This window comes from Rhynchophorus ferrugineus, unplaced genomic scaffold, assembly GCF_030347505.1.
Source record: "Rhynchophorus ferrugineus isolate W39M unplaced genomic scaffold, kcgeb_rfMv2 rfM9, whole genome shotgun sequence".
Lineage (NCBI taxonomy): Eukaryota > Metazoa > Arthropoda > Insecta > Coleoptera > Curculionidae > Rhynchophorus > Rhynchophorus ferrugineus.
In genome coordinates, this window is record NW_027472588.1 from 13752528 (window position 1) to 13775348 (window position 22821).

General features: G+C 31.8%; 2 protein-coding genes across 8 annotated transcripts in view; one reads left to right on the plus strand and one right to left on the minus strand.

Moving 5' to 3' along the window:
* Positions 1-22821, plus strand: part of LOC143202294 (coiled-coil domain-containing protein AGAP005037) — a 526529-nt gene that overhangs the window by 102876 nt on the left and 400832 nt on the right. For 2 of the 7 annotated variants that reach the window (XM_076413747.1, XM_076413743.1), the window contains exon 1: positions 13886-14244. The exons of the other annotated variants lie outside the window; for them this stretch is intronic. The gene's annotated coding sequence lies outside the window, so the exon portion shown is untranslated. Of the gene's footprint in view, positions 1-13885; positions 14245-22821 lie in introns of those variants that run through there. 7 annotated transcript variants of the gene reach the window in all.
* LOC143202296 (uncharacterized) lies at positions 19080-21433 on the minus strand. Its single transcript, XM_076413748.1, has 4 exons — positions 21008-21433; positions 20829-20947; positions 20049-20544; positions 19080-19946 (listed from the first exon to the last, which is right to left on the minus strand). Exons 1-4 carry the CDS (start codon positions 21327-21329, stop codon positions 19081-19083), a joined length of 1803 nt encoding a protein of 600 aa, XP_076269863.1. The 5' UTR covers positions 21330-21433; the 3' UTR covers position 19080.

Genomic DNA, 22821 nt, shown 5'->3' on the forward strand with positions numbered 1-22821 from the left:
TATAAAGCGAATTAAAAGTTGTTAATAGTTTTCATTTACTGTTTTTAAAATATTCCCAGTGGACGTTTTCAGTGATTGAAGTATCTCCAAAATACGTTTGTTTCTAAAACGCGGAGATAAAATGTAATTGGATGCTAAATCAAAGTGATATAGTATGCCTATTATTTCGAGATTTTGGCCTGTCAAACATATAATTGTGAACCGACGTTACTTTGTTTGCATTTTTTTGCTAGAGAATAAATCGATTCTTCTAATTTTTTTACCAATTTATCCTAATAACTTTTGTTAGATTTAACTTCTTATTTATCACTTATACAGTGATTTGTAGTCGATTTCTGTTTTGCTTCAGGCCTATATACATATTATTTATCCATCAAGTTAAAGAGAGTAAAATAATTTTATTTAGTGCAGTGAAGCTATAAGTAACATACATAAGAGTAACTTTGTAACTTTGTAATTTTAAAACCGCAGTAAAGTAGTATAGAAACTATTAGTCAATTATTCCAGGGATGACTACTTGCTACAGGATAATTGTGAAGTGTATGATGAACTAGAAAAGCTTAATATTAATACACTTTTGAAGAGTCTACTATTTTCTATGGGCTATTTATATGGAAAACGATTGGAAACAAAGTGGATTTATCGATATTAGTTTCCATATTGTTACAGTCGCGTCTCCAGGTATTACTTCAGGCAAGTGACAATGTTAATTAAGAGTATTTAAAATAAGAAAGATAATAAGCTTATTGTGGGTGAAGATTATAATTAAATACATCTAATCTGACGCGCTCAAGATTGATAATACCAAAAGGTAGAGAATTAGTTAAACCAATGAAATGAAAGCAAATCATTTACAGCATATTTCCACTGTTGAGCCAACATATTGGCCGTTAGATGCAAAAATCCGAAACTGATCTGATCACTCGCCAGTAATCTTAACAATTAATTTAAATATTACCAAGGACACTAAACCGCATAACACGAAAACTAACTAGATATTGTTTAGAGAAAATCTGGACATTTTAATATCTTTAAACTTGCTAATCAAAACTGAGATAGATGCAGAAACTTCAGCAAAAACTATAACAAAAAGTGCTACTAGAAATGACAACAAGCCATAACAGAAGAAAACAAGAAAAAATTCAACGAGACAATAAAATAACTAAAAAAGCTACTCAATAGTGAACAAAATCAAGAAATACAAGAATATTTAAAACCTGACGTTAACTAATGCAACGCAATATTCTCTCTGGAAAATAACAAGAAGGACAAAAGGCCCCAACAACACAATGCCCTCATTAAACATATTAGGCAGCACTTGAGCAAGGAATTATAATGAAAAAGCGTATTTAATCCATTCCGGTGCGAAATATCGATACGAAACTAAAACTACTTTACCGTTAAAGATTACTTGATTATAAATCTGAAACTTAATACATATATATATATATATATATATATATATATATATATATATATATATATATATGTATATATTATTTCATGCAATTGACAACTTATCTTGCCTATTAACAATAATAATTAAGAGTGTAAAATCTGACAACGAATAAAGCATCCTAGTCTCGCCAGTATCCAGGCGCGGTAAAAGAGGATATCTTCTGGGATGTGCCCTTAGTTGGTGTTAGTTTACCGGCCAGTTGGTTGCCTTAACATCGTGGACCCTGTACCACGGTCCGACGTTAAGCTGTAGGTTGAGTCTAGATAACCCCTAGTTGGTAAAAAGGAGACTTTAAAATATAACAAATCGAAATTATTTACAAGAAAATCTTAATAAAACCAGATTGATATTTTATTATCAACGAAGAAATAACGAGTTAATCGTACAACACCATTTAATAATTACATAGCGTACGTATGGCACACGAGAGGAAGAGAATAATAACCTCCAACGCAATTATTTCCTCAGAATCAACGCGTACTTTCCGATAGGGTATTGTGTTAATTATTATGCAAATTCCAATTTGTTTGGCGAACCAGGAAAGCGCGAATCTTCCCGGCTGAATACATTAACTAAAATTATTAATTGTCTAATTGGGTTAATGGTTGGCTTAGCTGTTGTTTGAGAAGGATAATGAAATCAGAAACGCGGTTCGCCTGTTCTGAAAAGGACAATACCGGCTTAATAAAATCATTGAGATGAAAGCTGAATTATGATTTAGTCTTACAAAATATCTGTTGTTATGTGATACTTTAATTCCATTCAAATAACGTATTGCTTGAAATAAGTACCGTCTGTTTATCTCAGTTGGAAAACATAGTGAAGAACTGTTCTTAGAAACGAAGTAGTAGTTGTGTAGCGGATACTACAGTATCATATATAAATATAATTTGAAAAGATATAATAGCTTTATTATTGAAAAAACCTACTCAGACCTACCTAAAAATGCTTCTTTAATCCGCAATCGTGTTGTCAGTTACTGTTACAATATAAGTAAACTAATAAAAGATGAATTATCTGTACTAAAAACGAGAGATTTAATTCTGATTGATGTATATTGAATTTAGGGATGATTTATTAGATATCGACATAATTCACTAGTAAAATTTCATTTCCAATCCATTGCCTGGGCTACTTTTCAAATACTAATACGCTATTCACCAAATTTCGTCAGAGATGGCGATCGGCCACAACCATTCTGGCCTCGGACAATATTAATCTCCTATTTTTATAAAACAATTCTAACACAATCTCGGAGAGAAACATGTAGAACTTGCCTTTAGGATCGTTTTTAAAAGTCCACAGACTGGCAGAAGCCAGACTGCGTTCAGAGCAGTGTTCAACCATACAAACAAATTGGTAAGATAGCCGTCTTAAACACACTGTCTTTCAGGGAGAAAAGCTCCTGTATCTTGGCCGATTCGACTTAATACCTCAACATTAAATGCCACTCTATTAGCTGTAATACTGCATGATTTCCTCGAAACTTATTTTATGTACTTTAAGCCATTCCTTAATTGCAGCCTTTGTTGGTGCACTTGTTAGGATTTTCCCCACCAGTGTACCATATATATGGTAGATATGGTGCATTATACATAACAATAACTCATGGTTCCTCCAAGTACTTTAAAACTGATTTTCAAACAAGCAAAGACAAGTTATGGTTCATTTCTTCATGGTAGTCACCTTTGGGCTTAGAGAAACACTAATTCTGCACCATATATAAAAGAATTCCTGTTTCCAGCATGAAGAACTATATGTCTGCAATGAATAAATGTTATGACTAACAAAACATAATCGATAGTTGTTCCAACATTTACCTTTTTCTATCAACTTTTGTTGCCTTTACACATATATTTATTATCATCTTGCCATGAGCAACCCAATGTACTATTCTGAAATATTCATGTTTCAATTAAATATTTAAATTGATATATTTTTTCCTTGATTTTGTTTTATGTTTTTAAAAATTGTATTCTTTTAAAAGCAATCTCTGGAAGTTCCGTTAAAACTCCTTCGAGGGTTATCTTTACACCACTTAAATCCTATATTATCCAACAATGTATGGACAGATATTCTACATCTCTCAAATAGCTGTATATCTTTTAGATTTTTATGGGTACTTTCCAGACTTACAATTTTCTCTGAAAAAATTGTATTAAATTATGTTTCGATTGAAAAAATTACTTACTGTTTTATACACTTCGTATATTTGATCTCTGAAACACCAAGCTGATGTTGATTCGTCACTTGTTTCGCATAAACACGATTTCTTTTTTGGCGAATTTAAGGTTATATTGTTTTTTATTTTTTGAGATATTTTAGTGATCGTCCTAATCTATTCTAATATACAGTGCACTTTCAGGGCGCAAAAAAATATTTCCAATAAAAACCGCGACAATTTCAAATTTATTAAAACAAAGGGTTAAAACAACGTTTGCCGGTTTATAACTCGTAATTATAATACTTTGAAAAATTTTCAGACGTTTGGCAAACGGAAAACTTTTGCAGGCTTATTCCTTTACATGTTCGAACTCCTCTATCAGCATTCTATCTCTTTTCAAATAAAATAAAATGACAAAAATGTATATATATATATATATATATATATATATATATATATATATATATATATATATATATATATACTGTTCACTGTTAAATGTAGTCACCAGCATAGTCACAATAAAGTTCAATCGCTGTATTAAGAGCTTTTTAATAACTTTTTACTTAGCTTAATCAAAATACTTCTAATCTACAGATATTACAATTTTCCGTTGACAGTTATTTTTTGACTAAATACCTATACTGCTTTTATCACAGTTTTATATTGATTTGTAGTAAAAGTTGACTTATTTAAAACAAATTTTGGGTAATTGCTTTTTTCAGGGTCCATGGTGCAACAAGCAAAAATATTTTTATTTGGTTGTACTTGGTTTAAGTTGGCATTGGTTTCTCTTTGATAAACTCATCAGAGTGTGCTGATATCAAGCTCTCAATTTTTGACAGATAATCAAATATATGCGTTCGGGCGTTGTCATGTTGTCATAACCTTTCTTATTGCTCAATTAAAGGCATTATCTTCCTGCTTTTGGTTGAGGTCATTTACAGTCATAAATTATTCAAATATCTCTGTTTGTATATTTTGTGTTTATAGTTACCGTGAAGCATTTTAAATGAATATTTTAAAAATTCCTTCACCATTTTGTCATAAACTATTTTATTTACATAGAAATGTACGGTAATATAATATTGAAATGTTACAGTTAGAATATACAATTATTAATCAAAATATTAAATAAATCCAAAAATACTCAAGAATTCACACGTTATACCCCGAAAACTGCAAATATTCTCATATTTAAACAAGGAAACGTGGACGAGAACTGCATTTTCCGACCTGCTAAAAATAATTGACTGCTTAATTAACGGAGCTGACTGAGTGACTACTCGACAAACTTCCGCTAGGTCTTCATTATCCGCGTCACAGCCCCTTTTAAATCACGCGCCAAACAATCGCCGTATCGCAGAGTCGAACGATAAACAATGTCGACTGAGATGCTAACGCGATTAAACAGCGTGTTCATGATGACGGAATCGCGTTAGCTTCAATTAAGAAGCGAAATAAAATCCGCATGGGAAACTTCGGGCGCAGGAACCAGTTTACCCGACGAATTTCCTAAACATTTTGCACAAATAGGCGTAACGAATTCAATTGCGACTTCTCCATTTTATCGTGATTTTCTCGAACATGTGCGAAAGGAAAAATCGATCGCGCGATTTGCGCCAACGGTAACTTATGACGAACGACCGAAATAAAAAGATAATTTATCCGCATGATCCTCTAACAGAGGAACGTCCGACCAGCCGGTTTATTTCGATCCGGAGTTTTTTTACGCCCCTTTTACTGCAGGAACCTAATTGTGCTCGTATGGGCTCGATGATTCATTTAGGGACGTCAGTTCGATTATGGCGGGTTAACGCCGATCGGATTGCTGGCATGGAGTCAAACGGTTCCGGGGTTTGCGCCAACGGTAAAATATATAACCTTAAATTTGGAAATATGTCGCCCGATTATATCGATGCCTACGGTTGCCAATTTATCAAGTACTAACACGTGGACGTTATTGCTATTCAGCAGTGTGGTTCTCCGTCCATCTCCTCAGTGAATATGAAAACGTCATAAGTTATGTTTTCAGTCCAACCTATATTTGACAATTATAATAAAAATATTTATATTTGAGAATAATACCAGATGGTTTTTAATAATTTTTACTTTAAATACCACATGACAGGTTTAAATACACTTTTTTGGAGAGTGAAATCATAATTATATCCGGAAAATTTCTAGAAGAAAATTACCATATCAATTTAAATTTTAATAAGAGATACACCAATGGCGGGGGTCGTCCTATCACCCACTGTAAAAAACAAATATTTTTATTTCCACTGGGACGTTTCAGGAGGTACACAGTGGTAAAGGCGACAAGATGGTCCACCTACTGTTGCGATAGTCGCAGGTTCAAATCCCGCTTGGGCATGGTCATAAATTTATGTTTGTGATTGTTTAATATTTGTGATTGTCCTAGGCAAGAGTATAAAATCCGACAAGGAAAATGATCCCAGTAATGCCAGTATCCGGACTGGGTAAGAGCGGATGTCTTCTCGAATGATTTCTAATTTGGTCACTCGCCAGTCAGTAAGCTTAATGCCGAAGACCGTGGTTCGGAGCCCACGTTAAACTTTAGGTCCTGTCGAGATAAACATTCGTTGGTAAAAAGGAGACTTTAAAATATATGAAAAACAGTATATTACTTCTAATTTTATTCTAGTTAAATAGTGACGAAATGTGGTCTGATACCTTCTAACGTGTAACTAAATCAGCCTACAAAATTCGCCTCGTTGTCAAACATCTCCAAAATTCTTCAAAAAACTAGCGATTATAATTACAGTTTATAAACCAACGATTTGGCACTTTGCTTATTTTTATAAGCTCGAACTCGCTGCTTATTAGTACTCTTGAAATTCATTGATGGAAAATACCCAAGCCAATAGATAGTCAGAGTCAAAAAACGATTGCGTCTCTGATCAGTTACTTCTAACATGAACAATATAATGTATATATTAGATGTACTTTATTTATTTATTTATAATACTTGCTGACTGTAACAAGAACTTTATAGATGAAGAATTACAATTTACAAGAATACGTCAGATTACTTATAAGCTATTCATAGTTATTTTGTACATACGTCATCAAAATTTATGACATCAAAATGTCGCAATATTGCCGCATCAACTCTGAGTTTTAGTTCTGTTTGGTTTTGACATACAACAAAATTAAAATCTAAATAAAATAATTAGGCAAAGATATTGTTATCAAATATAAATTATTTTATTTATTTATTTTAACTATGTGTATAATGCACCTAAAAACTTCAGTTAATTATACAGCCACAATAGGTTAGAGTTATAGCCTCTTATCACTATTGCTTTCAAGAATTTTGCATACGCTTGACAAACGGACGACCTTGACAGGTTAATTTGTTTACGCATTCGAACTAGTTTAGACAACATTGTGTCTCTTTTTAACTTGAATAAAATGAAAAGGAAAATATAGTCTGATTCTAAAACTAATTTACAAATTGCGACAGGTAATACATTAAACATCTTAATGACGTATGTACAAAAAAAACAAATTACACACAAAATAACAAATGATGCTATAGTTTTACTTTCATACGATAGAATAATTTCTAAAGATAATCTTTCTAAATCATAAAAAAATAACCAAAATTCGTTTTTCTCCAGCCTGTGTCGTATTTGACAAAACAAAACAGTCTTATAAAGATTAAGTTTAAACTTTAGTTGTTAATGGTTATATGAAATGGAATACTTATAATTTAATTATGATATTAATAAACTTATTGATTTCAATTTTATTTATTTTCAATAAACCCATTGAAAAGTACACTAATCTAAACTACTATTACCAAATCGTTTTTTATGTTGGTTAGATCATTAATTCTTAAACCATTGTATTTGAAACTCAATGAAAATCCTTAATTTTTCTGTTAAAGTTATGTATTGGATACTATAATAATGAAAAAATAAAACTGACAAAGTATTATATCAAAAACTAAAAGCCAGCTATGTATTTTCAATCTTTTTTTAATTTGTATTTGAGGATATTAAGAAAGCTAAACAAAGCTTAAGACACGGTGGTTGATATACAAGTTTGAACGACTTTAGTAAAAGTATAGTCAATGATCATTACTCTTTTAAATAAAACAAACATAATCAATAGTTTATATAAATTTAATTACATCGTTTTTCCCTTGATATATGAATGAGATCAATACAACAAATAGTAAAGAATAATGTTTACCACAAAACAACCCTGAAGTGTCTGTTCGCTTATTCTTATTCTGATAGATATGTTCCTCGCCCGTTCATTTATCAGAAGATGATTATTGTTTACCACGTATATTCATCCATTCAGTGAATGGAGAAGGGTGTCATATTGATGGGGATACCCCGCCGAAGCTTTTATACGAATCTAATCGTTACCTTCTCAGCTTCAAGTTCAGATTTCTGTTCAATCGATGTTGCCAAATTTACCTAAATTTTCTGTACATTTTATGTTTCTAGTTATTAATATTTGTATATGTACTACTTACTATTAAAATATATTTATTAAACATTCTGGGCCACTCATTATTAATTTTATTATTTATTATATTATTAAACACATTTTAAATAAACTATCTTTTTATTAGAAATATATTCCGTAGGAAATATTTTTGATTATATCCTTATCCTAATATATCAATGTTATAATAAGTTGTTCACCACACATATTCTTTCATGTGTTAGTGAAAAGGGGTGTTATATTAACGTGGTCACCTCCCCACTCAATTTATATCAATTTATTCACTACTTTCTCAATGTAAGCTTGAAATTGTAGAAATGCATCGTTGCCAAATGTATAATTTTTCAGTATTTTAATTTTTATGATTATCTCCGTTTATTGTTCGATTAAGGTTAAAGTTTAGCAAATTATCGTTAAGTATAATTATATATTCTTAAAGTTAATTTTACTTAAGTAGCTGTATGTAAAATATTTGTTTGAAAATACTTATTTGAAGCCAATATTGAACTTACTAAATATGCAATTGTGTATATTATTTTACTATTTATAGTTTGTAATTAAGTGTTAAATATACTATTATACATTTATAAAAATTAATATCAGATATATCAGCTAATTGTAACGTATTTACAACACATGGTGTTACTGTGTATTAAATCGTATCATATTATATTTATAATCAACTTTAAAAATTTTTCAGTGCGTTAAAAATATTGTATGAATGCACTAGTAAATCGTATTTGCAGGAAGTTATTGTGTTTTAATCCAATTTGAAGAGAAAGGCGGTTGGACATGATCGAATGCTTATGGCGCCCATGCTCCATTGATATCAACATATGAGTACTGGTTTTAATGTTTTAAAAGTGATGATTTTGACAACATAGAGCATTCTGAAGAGCCAAACAATTTTGAAGATCTAAACGCATTACTCTATGAAAATACCAATGAGGATTGCTATCGATTGCAACTAATGCGTTTGAGTCGATTTTCGAGTCGAATTTGAGTTTTGTTGTAACCGGCGGAATACGGGCAAAGAAACAACAATACTATTTTTCAGCATGACAATGCTCGACCACATGCTGGAAATACGGTGAAAACATACTGGGAAACATTAAAATGGAAAGTGCTAACACACCCGCCATATTCTTCAGACCTTGTTTCTTTAGTAGTAACTTGTGTGAGCTTCTTATAAAGATGTCAAGAAATGGGTGAGTTTAAAGATATCCTCAAAAGATACATCGTTCCTTTAAACGTAATCCGTAATTTACATGAAAAAAGGGAAAAAGTAGCAGCTATCGATGGGCAATACTTTGAGCAAAATATATTCTACGCATTTTTCACAATAGTGCTTAAAATTATAAAAAAATCATTCAAAACTAATTCATCGGCCTAATAATAAACGAGTAATTTAAACCATAAATATAATTAAACTATGTTAGTACTAAAAGTTAACTATAAATATCAGAATCTTAAACCATTAACTTATTTTTAAAATAACTCTTATTTAATGTAAAATTTTTCAGTTAGATAGCTGCCAAGGATGTTTTGGCAATCCATTCTATTAATTGAATTTTGTAGAATATTAACGATTGTTAATGACTAACTTCAAGAATACCTCGAAGAGTACTTTTGTTACTACATTCAAGTACTTGTAAAAAATAGTTTAGTTCAAAATATAAGACACTTGCATCAGCTGATTATTGTTGAAAGTGGCAGCGTACCCTATCTGTTAAACTCGATAGTTTTAACATTTTTCTAAATAACTTTTTATTTTATTTAGTATTATTGATTTATTCAGTGTTTATAAACGCTAATTATGGAACGTTCAAAATTGAATTTCCGATATTTGTCATTTTGGTTGTTTTCTACGGAATCTGCTATTTAAGCCAATTAAAAGTTTTTAACCTTAAAACAATTAGGGTGATACTGTCCCATCATATTCCAATTACTGGTTTTGGTTTCAACGATTTGAAAATGGTAATTTGGATTTCAATGACAAAAGCCGACCTTTTTTCGATACAGTATCGTCACGTTGCCCGAAAAATATGAAAACGTTGTAACAACTAATAGACAATATTTTGATTAATATAAGCTATTTCTTTCATTATGTGAGAAAATTTCTCAAGTCATTAGCTATCTTGTTAGAATCAAAGTATATCCAAATCTAGATCACTAAATATTGAAACCAAAACAAAATAGTTATTATAAGTGTGTATTAATTTTAAATAATAGTACTATCTTTCTAATACCCACACTATGTATTGTTACAGAATGAAATAAGTACCGTATTATATACCTTTATTATATCCAAATCTGAGAGTTCTACTTCTTTAAATAACATCAAAGGCAAAAAGGAACTAGGAATTAAAAGATAAAAAATTGCAACAAAACCAAATATTGTGCAAATCTAGAAGTACACTAGAGATTCACACAAATTTATAGATTAAGTACATTACAAATTGGTGTTTTTAGGTTAGGTTGTCAAGTGAATTTTAAAAAAGTATTTATAGTTTGTATTTGATTCTAATAATGAAAAATTCTCGGCTACATATACGTACTATATAACTGTTATGAAATAAAATTATCAATTCCCACTATATCAGTTTTATTTCATACTAAACAGGTTTCTTTTTAAAACTTAACCAATAGTATTTAAATTCCTTTTATTTCTATTTAAATAATTTTGAAAGAATAATCGGTTGAGAGCTAGATAACGCGCTATGATATACGATAACGATGATGGATAAGGTCAATGATTAAGCAACTGCTGTTTTAACTCTCACTGAATACAAAATTATTGGATAATTGAAAAAGTCTGTGATGTTATTTAGTAAACTTCAACTTATTGTAGTTCTTGTATTGGAAAAGCTAATTTAATTATATATCCTCCATTAATATCAATAAGTGGTTTGAAACAGACTTGGAAGTAGCTTGATTCCATAGAAAATTTGAGTTCTACAGATCGAAACAGGTAGTAGTCAGAGGTGGTATGTCTGGACTACATGGTAGATACATCAATACTTTTTAATCATCAATACTTGACTGGTCATCAAAGAATTATACGCTATAATTTGGGGTATTTGAGATATTGGAGAAGAAGTAATTATTTGAAGGAGAATAATTTTTTTTTGTTGAGAATAATTTTAACACTTTCTGTTCTAAAATACTCTCCAAGTTGCTTCGGCAATTCATGTAAGAATCTAGCCGGTAGCCGTGCGAGTTAAGAGTTTAGCTCGTCGACAATAACGTACTAGGATCGAATCTCACTGTGGCTAAACGTCGTTTAAAAAAGTTTATAGTATAAAAAAGGATAGTGTTTGTTTAAATTATGTGAGTGTTTTGAGGTCGCTAAAGAACACAACTGTGTTATATAATTTTTATTAGTGCTTTGCCAAGCGTGGCCCTTGATGCATTGAATATATTGAAGTAAAAAATCTTCTTTAATTTTATTATATGCTTATAAGTACTGAATTATTTTAAAATCAATATCTGGAAGTTCTGTTAAACCTATTTCATTATTTTTGCACTATTTAAATCCTATGTCTTCAAAGAGTGTACAAAGGGATGTGTTACATCCCTAAAAGAGCTGCGTATCTCTAAATATTCTATGGATACTTTCCAGACCAACAGTTATTACTGAAATAATTGTATTAAGTTGTGTTTATATTGAATAAACTGATCACTGTTTTTATACATTTCATATTTATGGGAATAAATTTTTATTCTCGAATAAAACTAAAATCAAGGTGATCTTGATTCGTCACCAGCTTCGTTTGTAGACCCTAAAATTATTTTAAATAAAACATCAAATTAATATTTAGTTGATGTTTTTGATTAGGGCCCTAATTTGTCTGTGACTTACTATTTATTAGCTTCAGCATCTTCAATCAGGATAATCATAAATATTAAGTAGCGATTTGAAATGTGTCAAAATGAGCCAAGTGTCAAAACAACCTTTGTCGGTCTAAAACTTAAAACATTTGGTTACTATAGCGCGTTCAACGAAACAGTCAACTCACGCCATCTAAGTTTACGACGTCAAACATCGCACTGTAGCCACATCAACTCTGACTTTTAGTTCATTTTGGCTTTCACAGATAAGACAAAAATAATGCAAATAATATGATTCAACAAATATAACGTTACCAAACATAATAGAGTTTAACATTATAAATAATCTAACGCATATATCGCTTTAGCATTTTCAGTCAGACTAATAATAAGCAGCGATATAAAATTTTTAACCTATAATTATCAACACCAACATTTTGAAGGTTTTGTAGACAATTCGGTTAAGTGTTCGAACGTATCAAACAGCGTAGTATCTCTTTTTAACTGGAAAAAATATTGTCCGATTTTAAAACGAATTTACAAATTGCAATAAGCAATACATTCGACATCTTCATGACGTAGGCTGATTGTTATTTTGAATAGACTATAAATGAATTTTATAGGCTGGTTCTCTTACAAGTTCAGGGGTACAAGAGAACATTGTATCTCTTTTTAGCTAGAATAAAAAGAGAAAGAAAATATTGTCTAATATTATAACTAATTTTCAAGGTGCAATAGGCAACACATTATACCCCGTGTTGATGTGAGTTTAGTGTTATTTTGGATAACTATAACAGGTCAATTGAAAAATCTCCGGCCTATCATAGTAAAACAAAATTTTTTTGGTAAAATTAGTTTTTTTATTCAACGTAATTCCCTACAAGGGTGATACACTGACTATAGTGACCCTCCAACTTTTCGATACCATTTTTGCAGTACGATTTGTCCGTTGCTTCAAAATAGGCGATCACCTCTTCATTCGGCGAAAATTTCTTCCCAGCGCGTATTCTTTTGAGATCTGAGAACAGGAAAGAGTCGCTGGCGGGCACATCTGGGGAATACGGTGGATGAGGAAGCAAATCGAAGCCCAATTCATGAATTTTTGACACGGTGCATTGTCTCAGCGAAGCAGCACTTTCCTTTTCTTCAAATGCGGCCGTTTTTCGGACATTTCGTCCTTCAAACGGTCCAATAACGCCATATAATAGTCGCTCTTGACGGTCCTTCCTTTTTCAAGGTAATCAATGAAAATTTTTCCATGCGCATCGCAAAATACAGACGCCATAATCATGCCAGCTGACTGTTGAGTTTGCCCATGCTCTAGAGCGGGTTCATCGTGTGCAGTCCACTCAGATGACTGTCGATTGGACTTCGGAGTGAAATGATGGAGCCATGCTTCATCCATTGTCATATATCGACGCAAGAACTCCGGTTTATTACGCTTGATCATCTTCAAACACTGCTTCGAATCATCAAGTCCTCGTTGTTTTTGGTCAAAAGTGAGCTAGCGCGGCATCCACTTTGCACAGAGCTTCCACATACCCAAATATTCGTGAATTATGTACACGTTCAGTTGATATCTTTAGAGTGTCTGCTATTAGGACTAACTAAAAAACATATGGATTTAATTCTAGTAGCGTCATCTATGTGCCAGGCCGGGTACTTTTCAATTAACATTTTAAGTGAGGTTTCTCCGTTATTCCAAAACTAAAAGTTTATTTATTGTTAATTCATAAAATTAAAATCGAGAGGCTGCTACTTGTCACTTAAAATTACAAAAAGCCAATGGTGAATAGAAAAAAGGCGAGTAATTACTTTAAACTTTTCATTCAATTATTCCCGATTAGTTTTGCGATTTAATTTCACGGTATGGACGCCGAACGGCAACGCCGCCCACTCCCTATTCTCTTCTGGCGCACAGTGGCGTCCCCGGCCGCCGATTCAATCAGAGACGTGCCCCCCTACTGACTCGTTTCGCCGTCGGGTTCTCGACCCGACGCCCGACGTCGTCGTCTGCGTCGTCCGCGTCGCCTGTTCCCCCTTATCTCGTGGCCGCCGCACGCGCTTACTCATCTGTCCGGCCATTCAAATATTCGTTTCGCTAGGGCTGGCCGATCGCGGTGGCTGTGAGAATTTTCCGCGAGGAATTACGTACGCAAAGAAAAAACGAGCGAGACGCGTGGTTTTTCGCGATCATTTCGCTGTATTCGTTGTCCTAATTGCATCGGATATTGACGGTTCAGTGAGTGTAGGTGCGCGTGTGTGTGGGTGGAAACGTGCTAGGGTGTACACAAACGTTGCGGTAGGTTCTTCCCCCCTCTTTTGGGCCTCTTCGTGCATTTGTTGTCAGATGTTTTTAGGTTAGGTTGTCGGGTGAATTTTAAAAATGTATTTATAGTTTGCATTTGATTCTAATATTGAGAAATTCTTGGCTACATAGACAACGGATAATGTAACTGTTACGAAATAAAAGTATTAATTATTAGTATATCCATAATATTTGATACTAAACAGTTTTTTTTAACTTAGTACGTAGTAAATAGATTTTATTTTATTTAATTGTTATTGAAAGACTAGTAAATAGGGAGCTATAATCGTTCCAGTAAAACATGCAATGGGCGTCATCAAAATTTATAAAAACCAAATGAAAGTTTTCGTTTATTTTGAATCTGACAAAAAATACTAGCGTAAATAAATCAATGAAACAAAAATAATGCTATAAAATATTGTTTATTTTAACATTATAGTACATCTAATACATATTTATTGAAGGACTTAAACTGTAGTTAATTAAATAGCCACAATATTTTGTAGGCTAGAGTTGGTTTATTATATATATGTCGACCAGTCGAACACAAATCGCATTTTGTAGAGCGATTCGGTTACATGTTTGGATGCATCACACTTCATTATGTCTCTTTTTAATTAGAGTAATACTAATTACTAAAACGAGAAAGCAAAATGCTCCAAATTTAAAAGGGATTTTACGCTTTTATAATCTGAATTTGGCAAAACGCTCGAAGATATTGATGACGTGCATAGGCTGTTTAATTCGAAGAACTTTAAACAAGGAGTTTATTGATGATGAGTAAATACAATGATTTGTGACTCTTCAGATGATTTTCACTATTATATCATATCAAGCAATAGCTATTTTAACACGGATATGTATTAATTCAACCGTATTTCATTCTTTGTCATACAAGGATGAAAAATATTATATGCTCACGAAAATATTATGAAGTGACACTCCGAATCTCCAACGTGGTGTTAATTTTGATCTATTGCGGATGTGGATATTGTAGATCTTCGATCTGCATCCTTATTCTATTGTCATCTATTGAGGTATATCGAATGGAAAACTATTCTGCCGGTTTGTTGAACAAAACCACTACATATAGAGAAGCATATTTACATAAATTATGTCGAGTATTACACTCAGAGCTGGGTAAAATAACATTACATACTTTGCTTTAATGAAACTACAAATTACAAAATGATATCTCGAATTATATCTCGAATATTTAAAATATAAAATATTGTATTTAAACTATTTCCATTTAAAAACTAAATATAAATTACAAAATACAGTTAGATATTAGAACATCTAAATAAAATAGAACTAATCCAGCCAAGCGTATAAATCAATAAAATAAGAATTTCCTTTCATGAACATTTGTAATTGTTAGTAGGGAGATTGATAGAATAATGCCTATATAGTTCCATTTATTTCAGATGGTAATTTGAAAAACTTATCTAATCTTCTTTCTAAGATCTCTTTTAATTGTGGTGCAATAGCAGTATGTACCAAATGTACAAATGTGCCAAATTACAACCCTTCAGCCGTTCTATTTTTTTAGTTTTGACAGACCTTAAAGTGGACCGAGGTTTTCCATAGTAACAATTGTTGCCCTTAATATGATATAAATTTGTAGTAATTTCGTTCGATACTGCAGTAATTTTTTCCAAGTAATCTAGTTCTAGTTCAAGTATTTCCGAAAATTTATTTATATTATATTTTATATTATATATTATATATTTATATTTCATTAATTTTCGTAAAATCAATCAGTGTAAGGTAATCCTAAAATAAAATATTTTTAACAAAAAAAATGAACCGAATGCAAAATATAAATAAGGAATTCACTAAGAGGTAAAAAATAATCAGACTTTTTAACACGAATTTTTAACACGAAAAGGAAACGTTTTAAAATAAAATATGTACCTTATAATCATTGTAGTAACTAAATAAAAATAAACAAAAACCTTATTTAACCTATGTACTACACGTATTTTATATTGGACTATATACACACAATTTAGTTTAATACCTACCTAAACCTATTTATCTATTTACAATATTATTTTAGCAACTACCAGCTGAACGCTCTAACTGTTACACCGTAGAAGCAGTTCCCTACAATATTTCTACGGTTTCTCATATGATATGATTAAGGCTTAAAAATTAAACGATGACTTTTGCAATGAACGACTTCCGATTTTCCGTCATATTCTGTACAGTACATTCAAAAAGTACATTCTTTCGAAATGAAAGAGAATTTTGAAAATCGGTCCATAATTGACGGAGAAATTGGTGAACATGCATTAAAAGAACATATACTCCTCCTTCTTTGAAGTCGGTTAGAGTTTGATCGGGTGCGACAGGAATATATTGTATTGATTTATAGTGATATTCCTGAATTGATATTGATATTCCTGGTATTCCTTAACATGAGAATTTTTGAATTAGTGTGAACAGTGACATATCAAAAGACTATAATATATATATATATATATATATATATATATATATATATATATATATATATTATATATATATATATATATATATATATATATATATATATATATATTATATATATATATATATATATATAATATATATATATATATATATAATATATATATAATATATATATATATATATATATATATATATATATATATATATATATATAACTAGCTGACCCGACAGACTTCGTCCTGTCAAAAAGATTTGTAATGTGGCAGTTTTTGTGCCTACGTATTTTAAAAAATTCTCCTGAACAGAACCATCACCCTGGTGATAGGGCGTGGTGAATAAAAAATAATTAAATAAAACATATATAAGGATTGAAAAGTAAGTAATCACTTTATTGTTAATCATGTGAATCATAATTATTATTATTATTATCATTATATTGCTTTGTGGTATACGATGTTTTTTGTTTGATTACCTGGCGCATAGATAAACAAATCTGATGGTTTTCCAACACGGGAACAGGCAACATACAATTGACCATGTGAGAAACATGGGTTTTCTAGATTAATACCACAAACACTTAATGATTGCCCCTGGGACTTGTTTATAGTCATAGCAAAAGCAAGCCGTCAACATGTCTATAGGAAATTTGCCATTACCAATGTCAATGAGTTGTTTAGAGAATATGTTTCCAGATTGGTCATTTTGCAACTCGACACGCATATTCTTGCTTAAATGAAGTACTTTGACATGTTTCCACAAATTGGAGGACTTTAGACATGCATTGAGCTCATCAGCTGGCGTTGATCGTGGAATCACTGGCAATGTTTGACGAAAATCTCCTGCTAATAAAATCATTGCACCACCAAATCGGTTATTATTGCTACATAGATCTTTTAAGGTTCTGTCTAAAGCCTCCAAAGATTTTTTATGTGCCATCGTGCATTCATCCCAAACAATCAATTTACATTGCTGCAAAACCTTTGCCATTGCAGAGTTCTTCGAAACGTTGCAGGTTGGAGTTTCATTGCTTTGCATATTTAATGGCAATTTTAGTGCTGAATGGGCTGTTCGACCACCTTCAAGCAAAGTTGCTGCGATTCCCGACGAAGCGAGTGCAAGTGCAATTTTATTTTGTGAGCGAATTGTTGCTAATATTAATGAAATAAAAAAAGTTTTTCCTGTACCACCAGGTGCATCTAAGAAGTAAATCCCTCCAGTTTCATCATTTGTTACTTTCATAAGAGTTTCAAATACATACTTCTGTTGTTCATTTAACAGTGGAAGATTTGTTTGAATTAATTCTTTCAAAGCGTTGAGATCATACAGTCTTTCTCGATGCAACTCTTGGTTAAAAGCGTCATGCATTGGACGATTGGGCGCGGTCAGGCCTAATTGAATTAATAGTTTGTTTGACATTATCAAGCACATGTCCTCAATTGAAATCAATGCTTCATTGTAAATTTCTTCACTGATTTGTATATTTGGATTTCCCATTCTATTCCGTATTTGATACAAAATATCATCACACATATAATCTTTGTACTTCATCCACAAATCAATTGGGTTTGATGGGAAGCATGTAGATATGGTTATAGAAAACAATGTTCGTATTTGATGAGTGTGTGATGATATTACAGCATCATTGAGAGTTTGATCCCAATGAGCGTCATTTTCAAGCAATTGCAAACGTTGACAGGCTTCTCTGTAGGATCCACACAATTCACCATCAACAGTTCGTAACTGTTGGAATGATGTTGGGCCACGTACATTGACTAATAGCAGTCGTAAATAAAAACATTCATCATTGCTTGGATGTACTGAATAAATGCGGCCAATCGCATCGGTGGAATATACATCTGTATATCCTGGAACTGGTTTTCCTTGTTTCCGTCGTATAAATCTCCTTGAGGATTGATTCCAGGTATAATATTTTGGCATTTCAGAATATAGCAATGTTTGTGCGAAATCATCGTTTTGGCATGTCTCAAAAAAACTGGTTAATGTAGTAGATGGTGGCTGAGCAGCTCTTTGTACAGCGTTCTGTGCTGTAAAATACACTCTTTGTCCATTTTCTAAATGCACAGCTAAGTGAACAACAGAAGGGTGTCTCTCATGAATAGGAAAAGAAAATATTCGCCAAACTGCTTCATTACTACTGACATAGCGGCCCATTTGGTATTGGGTAACTTCATCATTAGAATTCCCTGCACCAATTCCAATCACAGCCATATCACTCCCTTTGGTTACATATTTGCAAATCTATTTAATCGATTTCACTGAATGGCAAGATTCAACGTTGATGTGTGCTTTCAATGTCTTTGATAAAATGGGTGAATATGGAACAATCCAACGATTATCTATTTCAATATCTTGTTAATTTAATTTGACAATTGTTGATTTTCCATTGTCTGCTGTCGATCTGCGACGATACAATGGATAACCGTCATTACCAGTAATTGTTTCCGATATTAATGTCCGTGGATATCGTTTTGAACATTTACCATCCATCATACACGGTGAATTTTGATTAAGAGTTCCACAGGGACCATGTATCATGTTTTTGATAACTACCTCATGCAATCCAGGATCTACTTGTACATTAGGGATTTCAGCTGATATCACTGCATCAACTTCATTTGGCCTTATCTTTTCAACCAACCAAATCAAAATGTGTGCATGTGGCAATCCTCGTTTCTGCCACTCCACAGAATACATCCAGCAGCGTGTCTCACCAAACACATTATGTTTTACGATGAAATTCATTAAAGATTTCAACTTTTGTCTAAAGACTCTGGCTGTAATATCATGACGATCAATGGATGATTTCCCAGGTAATAACTCCTGCTTAATTTCTATCCATTGCGGATTGCATGTAAATGTGATGAACAAATCTGCTGTACCATAATGACGAACATACGACATGGCATCTTGAGCATATTCGTGCATATGCCGAGGGCTTCCGATGTATGTTGCTGGAAGAATAGTCATCCGACCGACATTCTGTGCATTTCCATCAGTATTAATCGCATCTCGAAGGTGAATATACTCTTCAGATCGGAGTTTGGTTTGATTCAACCTGATGAATGTTAATCTCTCCGTTTCAATTTTAACATACATGTCATCAACATATTTGTGATATAATCGCCGACATTTCAATATGTGATTATCTTCATTTTCCCGAATCATTAGGCGGTATGAATAATAGTTCATTGAACTGACTTTTTTGTTGGTTTCAGAACCTGTAAACAGATTTTGTTTTAATAACATTCAAATATAAAATTAAAATACATAATATAGTGACTGAGATATTATCGCCATAGCTAAACTAATATTTTAGTTACCTGTAATGGGATTTATCATTTTTATTGATAAATCGTAGCCATCTTCACCTTGCCAAAATATAATGGGATATTGCAGTGCATCATATGAGCGGTGTGTTTCCTTTATAGGTTGTAATTGATCATTCCGACGATGTAAAACAATATCACGGGATTCCAAGTTTTCTCCAACTACAACGATAGCAACTTCATCAATAGTTGGTGCATTAAAACGTCTTGTATGTTGACCTGCAGGTGTTTTATCAGCTCTGATTACAATTTTGTGATTATCGGATGGCATCAGATCCAGGGCAGTTTTAAACAATATAATCAATTGATTGTGTTGATGAAATAAAGTTTGTAATTGTTCTACAATAGACCTTTTTACTAAATTGTTATGTGCACAACGCAGATCAATTTCTTGTGGTGAATTGCCCATAAAATAAATTTGCAGGAATTTGTTGTCGCTATCTGACACTGGTAACAGTGAACCTGCTCTGTGATATATTTGCCCTTGTATCTGTAAATAAAAAAAATATTATGGTGTGGTATAAATTAATGGATTGTCAATGATCAAACTTAAATAATATTTGATCTTAAAAAGTATATATTTAGTTTTAACCAATATCTATCAAATATAAAATATAATAAAAGTGTCACTGAAACTGAATCACCATATAATATGATGACTAAGTGATATATTTCGTAATGATTAAGAAATTGAAGATTAGTAACACATCTTAACTTTGGTGACAGAAAATTTTGTTCGCTAAAATAATTATGAGTAACTGCTATAATACATACCTTGAAAGTTGGCATAAAATTTTCCCGAACTGCATTTGTTGCCCCAAATGAAGTCATTTGAAAGCAATTGTTATATTGTTGAATATGTGTCAAAAAGTGTATAGAATCTGTTCCTATTCCTGAAACCAATGAGTACAATGGTTCTGGTGGTGGATCCAATTGTATCAATTTCACTTTACCATTTGCGCAACACAATCCATTGGCTTCGTTTTTGTATTTTAATGCCTTACAGTGTGAGCAAACCAAGTTCATAGAACCAATAACAACACATTGGTAGTTACTGTAGTCAATTGACACATCGTAACTGAAAGCAGCTGGATTCAAACTTGCGCGATTATTAGCTGAATGTCGCGCTCGCGCTTCACGCGTTTGTGATATCCGAATTCTTTCACGTTCATTTCCGTCGTCACGTTCTTGTGCAGTACGATTAGATCGGTAATTAGCTTGGTTTATAGCATTTCTGGTTCTTCTACCTAAATTGCTTCGTCTTATAGGAGGCATATCAAATATAAATTATTTTTTCACTAATCACGAACTAAACAAACACTAACTAACTAAACACTCTGCACAAAACACGATATACGAATTTGTTTCGTGTATCACTTGACAATTCATCTGTCATCTGTCAAAAGTCATCTGTAACGGACAACTTTTTTTTTTAAATTTGATATGACTTGAACTCAAATCCTTTTAAGCCGTACGAATTGTTTTATTTATTTAAAATTTGAATTAAATTTTAAACAAATAAAAAATTTTAAATAAATAAAACAATTTGTACGGTTTAAAAGGATTTGAGTTCAAGTCATATCAAATTTAAAAAAAAAAGTTGTCTGTTACAGATGACTTTTGACAGATGACAGATGAATTGTCAACTGATACACGAAACAAATTCAAACAAAAAGGGCTATTTTTAGGGTTTTTCCAGCAATAATTCTAATTTTTCTCGCCGTAAAAACCATCCCTGAACTTCAACGAACATTTTAAAAAAAGATTTGGCCAAATTGGTCCAGGCGTTGTTGAGTTATGCGCTTAGGAACATATTTTGCGATTCATTTTTATATATAAGATATATATATAATATTATATATAATATATATATATATATATATATATATATATATATATATATATATATATAATATATATATATATATATATATATATATATATATATATATAAATCTCTCTCCCTACTTTCATTCATAGTTATGATAACAATACCTCTTCATAAAATATGTCAGAGGCAGATGGTGATTTTGATAAATTCATATTGTTCTAGTCGCATTAGTTGATGCTTTTTATATAAAATCAATATTAATGTTGATTATTGTTTATAATGTTTTATTTACAAAATTATATAAATAATTATACATGCTGATGGATACTTATCTTATGACTCAGGTGTCGTATAGGCTTACATTTGATTAATAACAGAATTCGGTCGAATCCAAGACCACGATATATTATAATGTCTTGAGTTGTACATTAATTTTTCTGTCGAAACTGTCATTTGTCACTTTAAAATGTTTTGACGTTAACCCATTCTTGAATCTAAACAGACACAGTGATGGGAAAAATAAACGTTTAATTCACGAGAAATTAAACAGTTGTGTGTCATTATTATTATCTCTCCACATATTGAAGATATTTACATATACAATCGTTGGTTTATGGAAACCCTAGTTGTAACCGCAGTCGGCTGGTGTCCCTGGTTCTTCAACTTTTATGTTTTGATTACCACATCGGTATCCTGAAAAGTTTAAAAATAATATGGGGGCTTAAGCTATAGATAATATACCTTACTAAAATTCTGGGTATGTTAAATCCGTTACTGAAAATGATGCGAGAAAATACATTAAATGTTCAACAAAAATCGATTTGTTTGAAGTTATGCCAACACTATGTAAGCAGATATTATATGAGAGATGATTTGGAATAATTCATAAATATATATAATATATATATGGAAAGCGAGTATAATTAATTCCACATA

Coding starts and splice junctions, on each gene's coding strand:
- LOC143202296 (XM_076413748.1), bottom strand. CDS start 21,329: ATGCCTCCTATAAGACGAAGCAATTTAGGTAGAAGAACCAGAAATGCT. Junction 20,948..21,007: donor TGGATTGTGTTGCGCAAATG/GTAAAGTGAAAT, acceptor CATTGGTTTCAG/GAATAGGAACAGATTCTATA. Junction 19,947..20,048: donor AATGATAAATCCCATTACAG/GTAACTAAAATA, acceptor ATCTGTTTACAG/GTTCTGAAACCAACAAAAAA.